This window comes from Perca fluviatilis, chromosome 18, assembly GCF_010015445.1.
Source record: "Perca fluviatilis chromosome 18, GENO_Pfluv_1.0, whole genome shotgun sequence".
Lineage (NCBI taxonomy): Eukaryota > Metazoa > Chordata > Actinopteri > Perciformes > Percidae > Perca > Perca fluviatilis.
Window position 1 is genome coordinate 6,185,290 of NC_053129.1, and position 15,917 is coordinate 6,201,206.

At 40.5% G+C, this 15,917-nt stretch overlaps 1 protein-coding gene across 1 annotated transcript in view; it reads left to right on the forward strand.

Moving 5' to 3' along the window:
* Positions 1–15,917, forward strand: part of psmc6 (proteasome 26S subunit, ATPase 6) — a 36,834-nt gene that overhangs the window by 15,877 nt on the left and 5,040 nt on the right. Inside the window, exons 6-10 of the mRNA XM_039781985.1 lie at positions 2,538–2,652; positions 2,862–2,949; positions 3,641–3,702; positions 3,780–3,903; positions 14,286–14,347. Coding sequence (XP_039637919.1) covers positions 2,538–2,652; positions 2,862–2,949; positions 3,641–3,702; positions 3,780–3,903; positions 14,286–14,347 — 451 coding nt within the window. The remainder of the gene's footprint in view (positions 1–2,537; positions 2,653–2,861; positions 2,950–3,640; positions 3,703–3,779; positions 3,904–14,285; positions 14,348–15,917) is intronic.

Below are 15,917 nucleotides of genomic sequence, written 5' to 3' on the forward strand. Positions count from 1 at the left end.
CGACACACAGTCGAACAAAATTTGCAATTAGACATCAATTTTCGTAAAACGGCCCATATTTGACCTCTAAGTAGTTGATTTCTCGCATAAAAAAGTCTCAGAAGTGAATTTAATGGTAAAATAGCATATGAACAATTAGGCCTGTCGCGATAGTCAATAAAAAAAAATTAGCTCGATAATTTTTCCGGCCGCGATAATTTCCATTTGCATGCTTGTTTGTTTTCCTCGTCTCTCTCTACCAAAGAGACTGGAGGACCACTCTCGGTTCCTTAGCGTAACGAGGAGTGAACCCTCTTGTCAGTCGCATGGTCTTTGTGGGGGCGGGACTCCAGGCGGAGAGAGAGACAGAGACAGACAAACGCTAGTTGAGAGTTGGAGCAGGGTTTCCCGCAGCACTTTGCAGTTAAGGCGCCGTCAAAAAGAAAGTATATGAGCGATATCACCCGTGTTACTCGGCGTCCCGTTTTCTCCCTTTCATTCCAAACCACACAGCTGACAACCTGCAGGTGGAGGCGGTGGAGACAGGCTCGGACATACACGCCGCTGTGGACTTCCGTCAGTCTCGCAAGCGGTTTCAGGAAAGTGGCTGCATGTGTCCGACAATGCACAGAACATTAACGGTACAAGCCTACAGCTGTCCGCGGACACGGAGTGTGGAAAGTATGTCAGAGTTGTGTGTGTGTGTGTGTGTGTGTGTGTGTGTGTGTGTGTGTGTGTGTGTGTGTGTGTGTGTGTGTGTGTGTGTGTGTGTGTGTTGTGTGGCCCGCCCACGAAAGCTCCGACCTGAAGAGGAGCAGAAGCCGTACAACCCCGCCAAAATGAAGACTGAAAAACAAAACTGTTTTGGTACATTTACTCGCCATGTGGCAGATAGCCATACAGATAGATTTAATTTATTAATTATATATTATTTAAATTTAATATTTTGTGTTAAATAATTGTAAAATGTAGTACAGAGTCTGTAGTCTGAGAACTTACGTGTCACAAACGGCAATTCCACAACTGTACATCAGCGTGAAAGACGACATACTAAAGGAGATCAAAGACATATTGTGGATATTTAAAATGTCTTCCAGTTCCAGTGTTAAATATTCTTTAGAAATAAAAGTGTATTGATCTTTGAAAAGGTGTACCTGTATTATTATGCCATTATCATTATATTAGATGCAAATGGTCTCTCGATGACAATATTATCGTTTATCGCAATAATTTCTGGGACAATTTATCGTCCAGCAAAGTTATCGTGACAGGCCTATGAACAATGTATACATTTTCTGAGATCTGCACGACCTAGATTCAGAAGACTAACTGATCTCAGGTCTGTTGTGTAGCCTATGTAAATGTTGGGGCGTGACCGTTCTCTTAATACACCCATGGGCTGACAAAGGTTCCGGTTTTTGGGAGGTTGACGTCAACTTCCAGCTTTGTTGGGATTCGCCCGTTTTCAGCGGCAGTTTCAAAATATGAAATTTTCATAGTAAAAGGGTGTCAATGGGATTTTGAGCTTCTATGTATGTCCTATTTACCCACCGAACTGTCGTTATTCAACTATGACAGGGTAAAATCGGTTTTGCATTCTATCACCCCTTTAAGAAAACGTGCCGCATAATCAAGGATTTTTGCCCACAACAATCACAAAAAAAACTTGCGTTTTTCTGGAAGGACTGGTTAATGTATATAACATACCTGCAAACTAGTCTCTTTTCGGCGAAAATCGCCGTTTTGAATGGGAAAATGTCATCCAGGTGAATCGTGTAGATCCTAAGAGTTTTTCTTTTTCCGGGGGGGTCCGAGACCCGGTGCTGATACGGCCCGTTGCCTTAGTGACCGTTATCTACCGGACCGAATTGCAACGCAGATTTCGGTGCCTTATTTAGGTGCCACTGAAATGTCTGCGCTTCTCTCTGATGCTCCGAAACGGATGTTAGAGGCAACCTAAACATCGCCGCATGTCACGCTAGTTAACACTACACTTGGCAGCAGGTAACGTTAGCCTACCGTTAGCTAGCAGCTGGAGTAAACAAATGCATTTCAAATGCTGACAGCTAAACGGTGTAAAAGTTTCTGTATTTCACTGTAGAGGAATGTATGACATTGTGCAGCTGCTGTTGAAAAACAACACCGATGATTCGTTCACTTGAAACTCCTCGCCAGCCTCGTGCTGCTTCCAAGTTGTTGAAAATACCCTTTTCCCATCCTGTGGTTGTTTTTGTCGTTTAACAGGAATTTACTGGTGAAATAAGTTAAATCTTTCAGTTCAGGCATCGTTTTAAAAGTATTGTTTTAGCACCGGGTGGAATGGGGTGTATAAAATGTGTCACCTTTTTCAGCCCTTCTGAGTTGGCAAGTATGATATAAAGTATTACCGCTTATCTTTGTGTAGGTTACTTATTGAAAATGTACAAATGAGTGTGTGCCTTTGAAGCTCAATTCAATCTATAAATGCCACAAACCAAGTGCATAGTGGTTTGAGAGCAAACCATCTATACAGCTGGTGATGGGTGTGTACTCAGCCTTTGTTTCCTTTTCTTTCAAAGGTACCTGCCCAGAGAGGTGGACCCTCTAGTGTACAACATGTCCCACGAGGACCCTGGCAGCGTCTCCTACTCTGAAATTGGAGGCTTGTCTGAACAGATTCGTGAGCTGAGAGAGGTACAACAAAGCTGCAACAATTATTCAGCAGGATAGACTTCTTGAGTTTTGGCTGTTTTTTGTTTTTTTTCTATTATCTTACTCACATTTTGATATATATATGTGGTTGTATGGTGGCTTTGATTGGAAGGATTCTTAAGACCAGATGCATTTTGATTTTATTATCTATTCATTGAGTCCAAAACAATGCTGCTGTTATTTTGTGGCAGGTGATTGAGCTGCCTCTGACTAACCCTGAGCTCTTCCAGAGAGTGGGGATCATCCCCCCTAAAGGCTGCTTGCTCTATGGGCCTCCAGGTCAGTAGTTAAATGAAAACACACCTGCCTTTTTAAGGCCATGCCCATCACATTTGAGTAATTATTTTTTTTTGGTATAGGGCTGAAACAATTCCTTGAGTAAGTAAGCTGTCGGTAAATTTAGCTGCTGGCGGAGACAAACCAGCCCCCTCTTAACCAGCGCCTCCTGCACATGGCTACTTAATATGCACGTAAATGATGTTATCGGATCATGCAGATGATGTCTGCATTCTTCAATCTTTCTAAACTTCACTCAGATCAGCCTTCTGAAAATGTGTCTCCCAGAACAGTATACAGTAGTTGAATAGCCCCGCTGTAAGCTTTGTACAGTCACATGTATTAGTGAACAGCTTTTTTTGTATATGCAGTGTAAAATGCCAGAGGCATGAAGGTTAAGGGGCGCGAAGATTTGCATGCCCCCAGTGTTTAAAAATATTAGCATCTATTCCTGTTATTGTATGCAATTTAAGCAATAAAATGGTTTCTTTTTCTAAAAATGAAACCTTTCTTTTATATATTTACTACTGCTATTTACTATAAAGCAAAAACATTTCTTATCCGATTTATTCAATTAATCGATGGAATAATTGGTAGAATACTCTATTACTAAAATAATTGATAGCTGCAGCCCTAGTCTAGTATTGATGAGTGATTTTTATTTTTATTTTTTTTATTTTTTATTCTTTAACAGGCACTGGGAAGACTCTTCTTGCCAGAGCAGTGGCCAGTCAGCTGGACTGTAACTTCCTCAAGGTGAGTGTCAGTACCAATTTCAGGGTGTACTGCTACACTGCAGCCGGTCAGCTGATGTCTGTGTGTGTGTGCCGCAGGTGGTATCCAGCTCTATCGTGGACAAGTACATTGGTGAGAGCGCCAGGCTGATCAGAGAGATGTTCAATTATGCCAGGGACCACCAGCCTTGCATCATCTTTATGGATGAGATTGATGCCATCGGTAAGTGACACTGGGGAACTGGTATGGTTTCTGACTTTCCTAGGACTTTAGCATTTTAGTTTATATTTGATGTTTTTCAAAGGGTATATCAAGGATCAAAAAGCGAGTTCATTATTTTTCAGTGGTCTGTAGCTAGACCCCTCTGAAAAAGGATTACTTTTTCTACCCCATTAGGTTTACTCTATATTTAGAATATTTTCCCCGCTTTACCTTGCTGTCAGACAGCCCTTTCTGACGGGGAACTGAAACTGTTATATCGCTCTCTTCAAATCCACCAGCTCCATTGACGAAAACAGTAATTTCATCTCACTGAACACATTTTCTGCAGGTGAAGATGACAACTAACTTTTAGCGATTTATGACTAATCGTTTTTGGCTGTGCTTTCTAACATGATGTCCTTATGCTAAACGTGTACGGTTAGCCTTTACAACAGAGCCGCTTCAATACACTTGTTAGATAATGTTTCATTACAGAGTTCTCTGTTTATTTGTGTTTGTCGCTGTGTACTAGTGGTGTAAAATGAATGTAAACAAAGTTGGGTGCAAGAAATGCAATGCGCCACGACGAAGGTCCCCTTCAAGGCCAGGCTAATGTTGGAAGTTCCTCTAGTGGACAGAACATGTGTGCCATTGACAATACGTGTGCCTGAGTAGTGTAGTACATAGTAATAACAGGCTGCATTTGAGCATTAAATATTTTAATATTTAAAAAAATAACATGAAATTCAAATGGTTTTAGAGAGGAAGATTGACAGCTTGAGTGTGGACTAGCCAGACCTTCCTCTACAGCGCTGTGGAGATTGGTCTGGCAGTGCGAGACTAAGTCTGACCTTATTTAATGTGTATATAAATGAAGTTGCTGTTAAGTTGGATCAATGTGCTGCCCCTGGCATCTCCCTCCTAGATAGAGAGGTGAAGTCTGTTTTATGCTGATGACCTTGTTCTATCTCCTAGTAGAAAGGTACAGTCAGAACTTGGTCCTTACAGTAAATGTGAAGAAAACTAACGTCATGATCTTTCAAAAACGTTCCAGATGTCAGGAAAACAAACACTAATTTGCCATAAATAATATTTGATAGTGTCATCCAACCCATTGCCCCTGTCAAGTGAGGTTCCACTCAGAGCTAAACCTGTTGGGACAAACATCCAACAGAATTTGTACATAAAGAATTCTGCAGATACATTTTACATGTACACAGAAACACACCAACACATGCATGTAGAGCAGAATTAGGAGATACCCACTGATAATTAACATTCAAAAAAGAACACTAAAGGTTTTTAATGACCTGAAACCCAGAGAAACCCTCCACTCCAAAGCCCTCCCAACTCAAGAGCTGAGCCCAGAAAATAGTCCCCTATGTCAGTTGGTTCTGAGGTTAACTGCCCCTTTCTCAGACACACTCTGACCAGCCTCACAACAACACTACTCTCTAAACACCAGAGTTAAGCCAAGTATAACACAATGTAAAGAAACCGGTACTGAGGCTAACTGCCCCCTCTCAGACACACTGACCAGCCTCACAACAACACTGCTCTCCAAACACCATTTGGAATAAAGTAAATTATAACACAATGTAAAGCAACCTATCTGGAACTTTGGAAGGAAGAAACTAATGGCCAAAGTAGAATATTATCCAGCCCTAAAACGAGATTATTAATTAGCAGAATATCTTTCTACTGTCAGATTAAAAGCAGAGACAGATCCTAACCAACTACATGCTCAGTAGGGTTGGGTACCGAACTCTGCATTTTTTTGGGTACCGACCAAATTACGTTGGAACTACAGAGGATCGATTCACATTAAATCGTTTATTTTTAGTTTTGTGTAAAATGTTCTAAATAAATAACAATGTTCTAACTAAATAGGATAAATAGGGTACCGTTGGGTTCAGATCCAAATTTCAGGTACCCAACCCTAATGACCACAAATTGGCAGTTGAAACAGGAAGACACAAAAAATCATGACAACCAAACAAAAACGTGGCCACTGTTCAACTGGTAAGGTTGAGACATAAATGCACTTTCTCCTATGTAAAACATTCAATGAAACGGGGAAGGCTTATTTTAACATCAACTCTAATCTCAGATTTCAAAGAGCTAAATGACCATTCAAAATTAAAAACACTTCTGAGAGAAGGAGACAGGCATAACATTTTCCATTACGAGACGGAATGTCTGTTTTTGTTGAGGCCTGTGTGTTGTCAACTGCCCATTTTGACACTTGGGCCAGACATAAAACGCAAACACGCAAAAACAGGCTGCAGCCATGGTAGAAGTAGAGTAGCATATAGTAGGGATTTCAACATTCATGTGCTCGCATTAAATTATATGAAGTACTTGAGTTAGTTACTCGCAAAAAAAAGAGACACGGCCGATGAAGTGATCCCTACTGGTGCTAACGGCGCCATGCTAACGTTACCGGGGGACCAGGCAAGTGGGACACAGCTGTTCACAACCACTGTGACGGACATATGACAGAAGCTGCAAGTTTGACTGCCTCATAATGGAAACGTGCAGTTTAACTTTGGCAAAACAACTGTGTAGCCTGAATTGTTGTATTGGGACACAGCTTATGTTCTCTACAGGTCGCTCTACAATGTATGTAACGTTAGTTTATGGAATATGAATGTTACCATCGCCAGCTTCAAGTTTGTGATAAGATGATTCCAGCTTCGTTACAAACTGGCATGCAACCATAATGTGTAATAATGTACAGTGTATAGAAAAGCTGTATAACAGGGTCTGGAAAGTAGTAGTACCAAAAATCTCCCCGCTGCCAAAATTCTTCCTCCATCTTTTAAGTGTCTGTTGCATGACGTTAAGCCGAGAAAGCGTGGCTTGTCAGGTGGGTACAGAGCTCTGCGAAACCCCAGGCTTTAATAACAACATAGCTGCATTAGGGCTTTGACTTTTGCCCAAAAATCATATTCGAAGTTCGTTTGTATATTAATATTAATATTCGAATATATTCGAATATTTATTAATAATATTTTGACCATTAAATGCCTTCAGTTTAAAAAAAAAATTAAGTCAGACCCTGGATTAAACACAAACAGTATGCTTTTGACAGGAAGTTCGGAGCTTTCACCGTAGCCTACGTAAGTGGTCTGATGTTTATACTCGTGTGCTGGTGTGTGCGTCGAGCCAGTGTGTGTGGGCGGTGTTGCCAACTTAGCGACTTTTTTTTCACAAAAGCGACTAGCGACAAATCTGGCGACTTTCTGTAGAAAAGACAGCGACTTTCTGTAAAATAAAAGAGTCGCCAGTATTGTCCAGCGAGCACGCCATGTATTGCAATGTATTTCTCTCTTGTGGCCGCCGAAACAGTCTCCTTTCTCTTCTGTTGTGTGAGTGAGGAGCAGCCCCCTGTGCTCTCTCCTCATGTGCAGCAGCACTGAGCAGGCAGGTAGGAAGGGGAGAAGGGACAGGGTGCGGCGCCGGTGTAGGTAGGAGAGACAGCGGAACGCGATGGGGAAAAAGACCCCGCTGATCTGGCCTGGCCCTCGGCAAGCCTGCCTTCTTTGAGAATTAGGGGGGAATGCACCGCTACTGAGCCACGGCCGAGAGACGTGCGTCGCCGCGACGTGTAGTTATACATTTTGAAATGCGTGAAAAAGCCTCGGAATCTGAACTGAAAACAACGTTTACAAGCAAACGCATAAAAATAATGCCCATAACAGGTTCGAATATTAAGGGCTGGCTAATATTCGTTCGAATATCATTATTTTTTTAAATATTCGAATGGTATTCGAATAACGAAGTTCGGAGTCAAAAGCCCTAAGCTGCATCTAGCTAACTGTGGGGCGTGGGGTTAAGCGTTTGTAACCTGGCAACCCCCGTGAGCTTCGAAGCTGGGAAAGAGGGCCTGGTGGAGACGTCTGTCTTGAGTATTTTGAATTTGGACTTTATTAACAATTTTAAACGCTAGCTATCAGTATTACATATTGGACCTTTTAATTGGAACTTTTGTCAGCAACATTACAACAGTAACGGCTCCATTTTAAAAATGGAGCTATATAAATAAGTATACTAGATGTACACTTTCAGAAGGTAGTTTTCATTTTTGTCAATTCAGTTTGAATTCCCTCAAAGCCCTAGCCACTTAGACTCATTACATGAATTGCACACCCTATGGCCATTGTACACATTTTGTGACACCAATAAGAATTTCCATTTTTGTATAGGAAGCATATATTTTTGAAATATGAAATGCTTTCTCATTTTCTATATAGAGTAAACATTTTTGTGTTTTCCCATAATCATGTACCACTTTCAAGATATGATGTAGATGAGATTTTATTATTGGATACAGTCAAAATCACAAAAAACTAGGTATGTAAGTAATGAATAAAATTTTAATGCCAAATTATGTATAATATCTAAAATATAACTATAAATAGAATAAATTGATCAAAATAAAAAATTAATCGGAATTGGATATTGCAGTAACTCCTATATCAGGGTGTCCGCTGGGTTTTAAAAAGTATTAAAAGGTAGTAAATCAAATTAGTAAAAATTAAGGCTATTAAAAGGTATTAATCGCCATTTTACGAGGTATTAATTTTTTGATGTCTAAGTAGTGTTTAAGTTGATCTTGTAAAGTTTGTGTGATATTATATCCTATCCCGCATCGGGTGATAGCCTATTTTAGCCTGACAAGCCAGACCCACATCAAGATGTTGGGTCTGGGAACTCACCATTGGCAGGGCTCAATCCGAGGGGCGGGATAAACGGTTGTCTTTCAAATTCCCTCTGCACGCTACAACCAAGCAGAGTAACGAAGAAGGTAGCGGGGCTAGTTAATAGATTCAACTTTTGCATATCGGGTCGGCAAAACTCCGAACACATCTTCCTTTTTTAAGAATGACTTCTTAAAGAAAGCTTAACTCCAAGTCTTCCAGAGTCGCAGCAAAAGCCGATTCCAAAGACCGCTGTTAGCCACCAGCAGCAGCTCTTCTTTGTTTTAAAGTTGTTTGTATCCCACAAAGGTGAACAGAGATCCTGAGTGGTGCATCACACAGATGAAGAGTATAGTGCAAACATTCCTCCAGGGCAGGCAGTTGGCAGGTGGCATCTCAGCTGGTAAGAAAATATTGTATAGGGACAGTAGAAGGTGGATAGGTTATTCAGATTGATTAATGAGATGTGTTAGCGGTCTCAGTGTGCAAGGTGGTTTTGTGCATTCTCTTAACAGTGTGGAAGTGTTATTGCTTTTACATAAATAATTTATTTGAACAAGTTCTGAAAAAATATACTATGTAGTCCTAGCTCTCGATGTAGATGCTGTGATGGTTGACAGTGTTTCCTCTAGAATTATTTTCAGCAGTGGGGGTGGGGCTGTTGAACCTCAAAAAGTAACGTTACCTGAAAACAGCGTGTAGATTATTTTTAGCATCTCACATCACACTTTCAGTCAGAAACATTGATTGTGCCAAAATATGAACAATAAGAGGGTGTTTTTTTATAAATCTCAAACTCTGTTTAATGGTTAGAAAACGTGTTGCCGTATAAACCTGCAACTTAATGGCGTGTTGGTTTAAAAAAATATTGAAGGTAAGTCTTAAATCACTTTCCCTAAAAATAAGGCCTTAAAAAGTATTAAATTGTCTTAAATTCAGATTGGATAGGTCTTAAATATGTTTGTCATGCAACCGTGAAAATGCAGGCAATCTGTTCGGCCAGCCAGGTCGAATATTTTTTACGCAAGGTAACCCCATTTGTACATGACCTATCCCCTGACCAATCGGCTATCCTAACCTTAACCGAGGTCAAATGCCTAACCCCTACCAATCGAGCTGCTTCGGTAGGGTCTTGGCGTGGCCATAGTCAGTGGGATTTGCAATTTCGCCGCATACAGGTAATACAGCAATGGTTGATGGCCACCTAGAAACATGGGGAAATGGAAATTCAATTACAAATTGCTTGAAAAGAACAAGTATTATTGGTTAAGGTCGGTGCCTGGGAATGTTTATGAAGCTGACTGCGTTATGCGTCGGAAGAATTTCATACTTGGTAAACTATGTACTACGTAAAGGCTCGCCAGCAGCCCGTAATTGCTAGTTTCTGCTACACCATTTCTACCGCTAGCAACGATGTCAACGCTGGATGTTAGGATGGGAAATCCAGAGACAACCATGCCAGATGACCGCCTAGCAATTGTGGCTCTATGCCAACACTCCGAGCAGAGGTGATTTGGGTGCTGAGGACTGTGACAAGCCACAATTCCTACAGGTATAATGACGGGATTGAAAAAGTGTTCAAAGCAATGTTTCCAGATTCGGGGCTTGTACAGTCATTTACCTGTGGAAAGGACAAGACCAGATACGTTACGCTAAATTTGGACTGGCGCCAAATATAAAAAAAATAACTCCTCACCTAAGTCCAAAAATGCGGTGCGTTTGTAATTATGTTCGATAAGACACTTCACCAGACAACCAAAAGCAAACAACTGGACTTGCATGTGCTTTATTGGTTAAATGACAAGTGGTGCTCATAAGTTTATGAACCCATGATAAGTTGACTAAAAAGAGGAATACAAAAATCATCTTTTGGAAATTGATCTTAATTCCTTAATTAAAAAAAGTAGGAAAAGTCCAACCTTTAAGGACACCAATTTTCTTTGTGAATAAATAATGTATCGTAAATAAATAAATGCCCTTCCTAAAATACAGGGGGCTACAGATACAATGCATCCTGATAAAGTTCCCTTGGCCTTTTAGAATTAAAATAGCCCCACATCCTCACATACCCTTCACCATACCTAGTTATGGGGCACTTTCAATAAAATCATCTCTCAATCAATCAAACCAGCTATGAGGCTATGAGAAATAAAACCATGCCAATCTCTAGGTATGGTGAAGGGTATGTGATGATGTGGGGCTATTTTTATGAGCAGCACTGTATACTATTTATACATATTGGCAGGTAAACAGCAGACTCTAATACCATTCTAAAACTCAATTTGGCTGTTTTTACTTCATTTTAATTTGTCTAATTAACATGTAGTGCCCTATCCATAGTTGTTATTCACTTGACAAATCAGTAAAGCTTAACTATATGATACACAACATACAAGAGGTTAGTTAATAATATATTTATGGCACACTTACTTTGAAATCCTGAAGTAGATCCTGGGCAGTTGCATGGCCCATGAACTGCTCTATATAATCTTGACTGGACATGGTCATTTAACCAATAATGCACATGCAAGTCCAGTTGTTTGCTTTTGGTTGTCTGGTTCAGTGTCTCGTTGAACATAATTACAAACGCACCGCATTCAAGTCTTCAATTTCATTTAGAAGTGGTCTTAAAAAGTCTTAAATTTAACTTGTTTATACCTGTAGCCACCCTGTAAAAGGTATTGAATTTATCTCCAGGATTTCTGTATATGCACTGAATATACAGTTTTTAGGGTTTGGTACTTTTTAGGGTACCGACCAGATTAGAGTGCCAATTAGCATTAATTCAGTCTGTTCCAAATGTCGGGACCTTGCAAAGCATGTAAGCACAAGCTTCTGTCATCTCTGCATGTTGACAGAGAGGGGCTCCGCTACGACACATGTGCACCGAGCTGTGGTGCAGATGGAGTGAGACTTCGTTGGTTAATGCAGTCAACGTTACACTTCCTCAAAGATGGGCACAACAGTGTTCTCTATGCCCTTGTGACAGTCTGACTGGCTGGAGGTTGTAAGCATGTCAACTTTATTTCTATAGCACATTTCAGATACAAGGCAATTCAAAATACTTTAAATTAAACATTCTAGAGCATTTAAAGACGGTAATGAAACAAAAAATAAACAGGCTAGAATAGAATAAGATACAAATACAATAATAAAAGTTACACTGCATTGTAATTGCTAGTAAATGAGCCATTTTTTAATTTAATTTAATAGGGAGCTAGGGAGGGGTTTTATTTTGTGTGGTGTGTAAAAAGTTAACGCGGTATGGAAAATCTGGAAAAGTATGTAATTTGATTTTAGGAATTTCCTGGTCTGGATAGAAAAAAGAAACAAGGGTATAGAGAAATATTTGTTTCTCCAGACTTTCTACCATACGCTGTTCTCTAAAATATGAAGTTAAGCCAAAATGCTTAGACCAGGGATATTTGCATTTTCAGCGAGGCAAAAGACGTACCACGAGATTTGGGGAAGCCTTTGCTGTTTTAGCAAAGGGTGTTTTTTGCGTAGCTCTTCACTTCACTGCCAACGTCATAGCAGGTTCCGTAGAGTAAACTGTAACTGTGTGCGTTTGTGCATGTGTGTTGTGCCTCATGTATTTAAGTGATAGGATATGCTTATGGAAAAAGGAGAGAAAAACCGAGACACTGAACGTTTGTGATTAAATACTTCACGTTAAGTTCTGTGTTAAGTTTAAAGGTCCCATGACGTGGTGCTCTTTGGATGCCTTTATATAGGCCTTAGTGGTCCTGTAATACTGTATCTGAAGTCTCTTTCCTGAAATTCATCCTTGGTGCAGAATAACAACCACTAGAGCCAGTCCCACAATAGGGCTTTGACTCCGAACTTCGTTATTCGAATATCATTCCAATATAAAAAAAAATAATGATATTCGAACGAATATTAGCCAGCCCTTAATATTCGAACCTGTTATGGGCATTATTTTTTGTAAATGCGTTTGCTTGTAAACGTTGTTTTCAGTTCAGATTCCGAGGCTTTTTCACGCATTTCAAAATGTAACTACACGTCGCGCGCACGCACGCCTCGCGTCGGTTCGGTAGCGGTGCATTCCCCCCTAATTCTCAAAGAAAGCTGGCTTGCCCAGGGCCAGGCCAGATCAGCGGGGTCTTTCTCCCGTCGCGTTCCGCTGTCTCTCCTACCTACACCGGCACCGCACCCTGTCCCTTCTCCCCTTTCTACCTGCCTGCTCAGTGCTGCTGCGCATGATGAGAGAGCACAGAGGGGAGGGCGGGGCTGCTCCTCAGTCCCAGACCAGAAGAGAGAGGGGACTGTTTCAGGGGCCACAGGAGAGAAATACATTGCGTGCTTGCTGGACAATACTGGCGACTCTTTTTTTATTTAACAGAAAGTCGCTGTCTTTTCTATAGAAGGTCGCCAGATTTGTCGCTAGTCACTTTTGTGAAAAAAAGTCGCTAAGTTGGCAACACCGCCCACACACACTGGCTCGACGCACACACCAGCACACGAGTATAAACCATTGACATTTGGTATAAACATCAGACCACTTACGTAGGCTACGGTGAAGGCTCCGAACTTCCTGTCGAAAGATCACGGTTTGTGTTTAATCCAGGGTCTGACTTCATTTTTTTTTTTTTAAACAACGCATTTAATGGTCAAAATATTATTAATAAATATTCGAATATATTCGAATATTAATATACAAACGAACTTCGAATATGATTTTTGGGCAAAAGTCAAAGCCCTATCCCACAATGAGCTTTCCTTAGTATGTGCCATTTCTGTGTCTGTAGCTATTGAGGAGGAGAGAGGGGGGGGGGCAAGGTGGAGGGTGGGGGTGTGGCCTTGACCAACTGTCACTTTGCTCGTTTGAAAGCCATGATCTCTCTCATTGGTGGGCTAAATTCTCTGGGCGGGCAAAGCAGAGAAAGGCAAGGTAACCTTGCTCCTTATTCCTAGTGAACAGTTTTAGGTTATGTCATGTTTGACTAATTTCAACCACTAATGGTAACCGTTAAATTGCACAGTTCATTGCTGTTTGAATAAAATTATGTGCATTGAACACGTCTGGGTTTGGTTTAAATTGATTTGTATGAGCTATAGTAGTCTACCTACTCACAGGGGTGCTGCAGAAATTTTGGGCTGTACTTAATACTATGATATGCCATGTGTTAACAGATTTTTTGTGCTACCAGTTTGAAATTGTATCGACATATTCAGTTGCATACCTTTTTTTTTTTATTAAATTGCTTCAAAGTCTGGTTGGCAGAGGCAAGGATATAGTTCCCAGTCAGTTGGATTTTCAAATATTTTCTTTAAATAATTAAGTTATTAGTTGCACGGTGACATCCACATAGTCTGGAAATATGGGAAAGTATGGAATTTTGAAATAGAAAATATGTAGGAACCCTGTAATAAATAACGCAATGTTTTAAGTAAATAGCATGAGTAGGTTTGAAATCGTTTTTACAACTGAAATAATTTTATTACAGAGGGAATGTACCGAAAAAAGGTACTGTTGGGAACCAAATTTCGGGTATTGATATAACGGTTAAAATGTGAACAGTACCCAACCCTAACTGTTTTTCATTATTACAAACAAGGTCTTTACATGAATACAGGTGTTCAGATTCCCCTATTGGGGCTTAATTCTTTGAGTTGGGACCTGCCTAGATGTTCTAAATCCTCACTGTAAATTATGTCATGTTTGTGTGTTCCCTGTAGGCGGCCGTCGTTTCTCTGAGGGAACTTCTGCTGACAGAGAGATTCAAAGGACTTTGATGGAGGTAACTGAGTCACTAACAGTGTTTCCTTCAGGATTTTTTTTTTAGCATAGCAGTGGGGACAGGTCTGTCCGAACATGGTGTCACACAACAAACTCCACATGTACAATACTCATGTTTTCCTCACGAACGCACAAACCAGACAGAATGAAGAAAAGGAATAAATAAAAAGCAGTGCTGCTCACTAAACCCGACATCGCCGTCCACCTGCGGGGGGCGTGGACAGGCTTTCCAACAGGCAGGATAATTTAAAAGGCAACCTTACCAAACTACATTGTGCGTCTGCCCTATTTCTGATACCATGGCGTGCCTCCACTTCCAAATCAACATAGAGGAAACACTGACTAAAGTGTCCCAAACATTGAAATAAAATGCATAGAAAAGACATTCAGCTGTTTGCCGTGGTCATTTGACTAGTACAAAGTAGTTTTTTTTCAGTAACCAGTGCTTGAAACCAGCATGAAAGCACGGCGGAACCGGGGCATTGTTTGGCCTGACGTGAAGATTTTTTACTATTAAATATAAAATGCTAAAGACTAACACAATAACTACCAAACTAATCGATCGAGCCAGAAGTAGACAAGCAACAAACCAATCGAGGCAGCAGAAAACTTGCTTTTTTATCAATGCTTTATCGCCGTCACAAAGGGCTTTGTGACGGCAAGGTAAAAAGCGGATAAAATATTTGAAATATAGCATATACTTAAAGGGATAATTGGCCAATTTTAAACCAGCTTAGTGTCATGGCAGTGTGCATGCAGATGAACGGCTTCCCTCTGCGGCACCAGCTATCGGTTTTAGTCTAATGTTACCTTGCCTGTCAGTCAACAGGGCATAGAAAACCTGCCTGTGTGTCCCAGAGGAAGTGTAACTGCACCATGACCGCTTTCAGCTCGCTATTAATAATTATTTTGCAGGAAACTGTCTGCGTGGACTTTTGAAAAGTGTAACGACACTTGCAACCGCTTAACCGGCACCGCGTGACTCACTGTGACTTTAACTGCCATGTTATAACTCCGCTCTCTATCAACATGCAGAGGACAGATAAGCTGGAATTACGTGTTCTAAGGTACCGACATTTGGTACATTTGGTTTGATTTAACTTGAATCGGTCCTATGTAATTCGGTCGTTACAGATTTTGGCACCCAACCCTACCACTCAGTACATACACATTACATTAATGTGTTTATGTTAAAAATATATATATATTTTTTTTTTACTAAAGTATGGCTGACTAGTTCTGCTTAGGCCTGAAACCTGAATATATTCTGCCCTTTCTGCTATTATGACATGTTCTTTTCATAGTTACTCACTGAATAAAGGTGGTAAAAATGTAAACATCAAATGGAGCAGGTGAACAGGCTACATTACAGGTGTACAATTTAAAAAATCACACATTGACAAACAAAGAGGTAATGTAAGCCCTATAGCACAGTACAGTCTATCTGCAGTGTCACCGTTTTGGTCATTTCAGATGAATGAACATGCAAGAGTGGCATGTTTGACTCATTCACTGAACTCAACTGTATTAGCATTATATTCAAAAGATATTTAACTTTTATTGTCATAAGG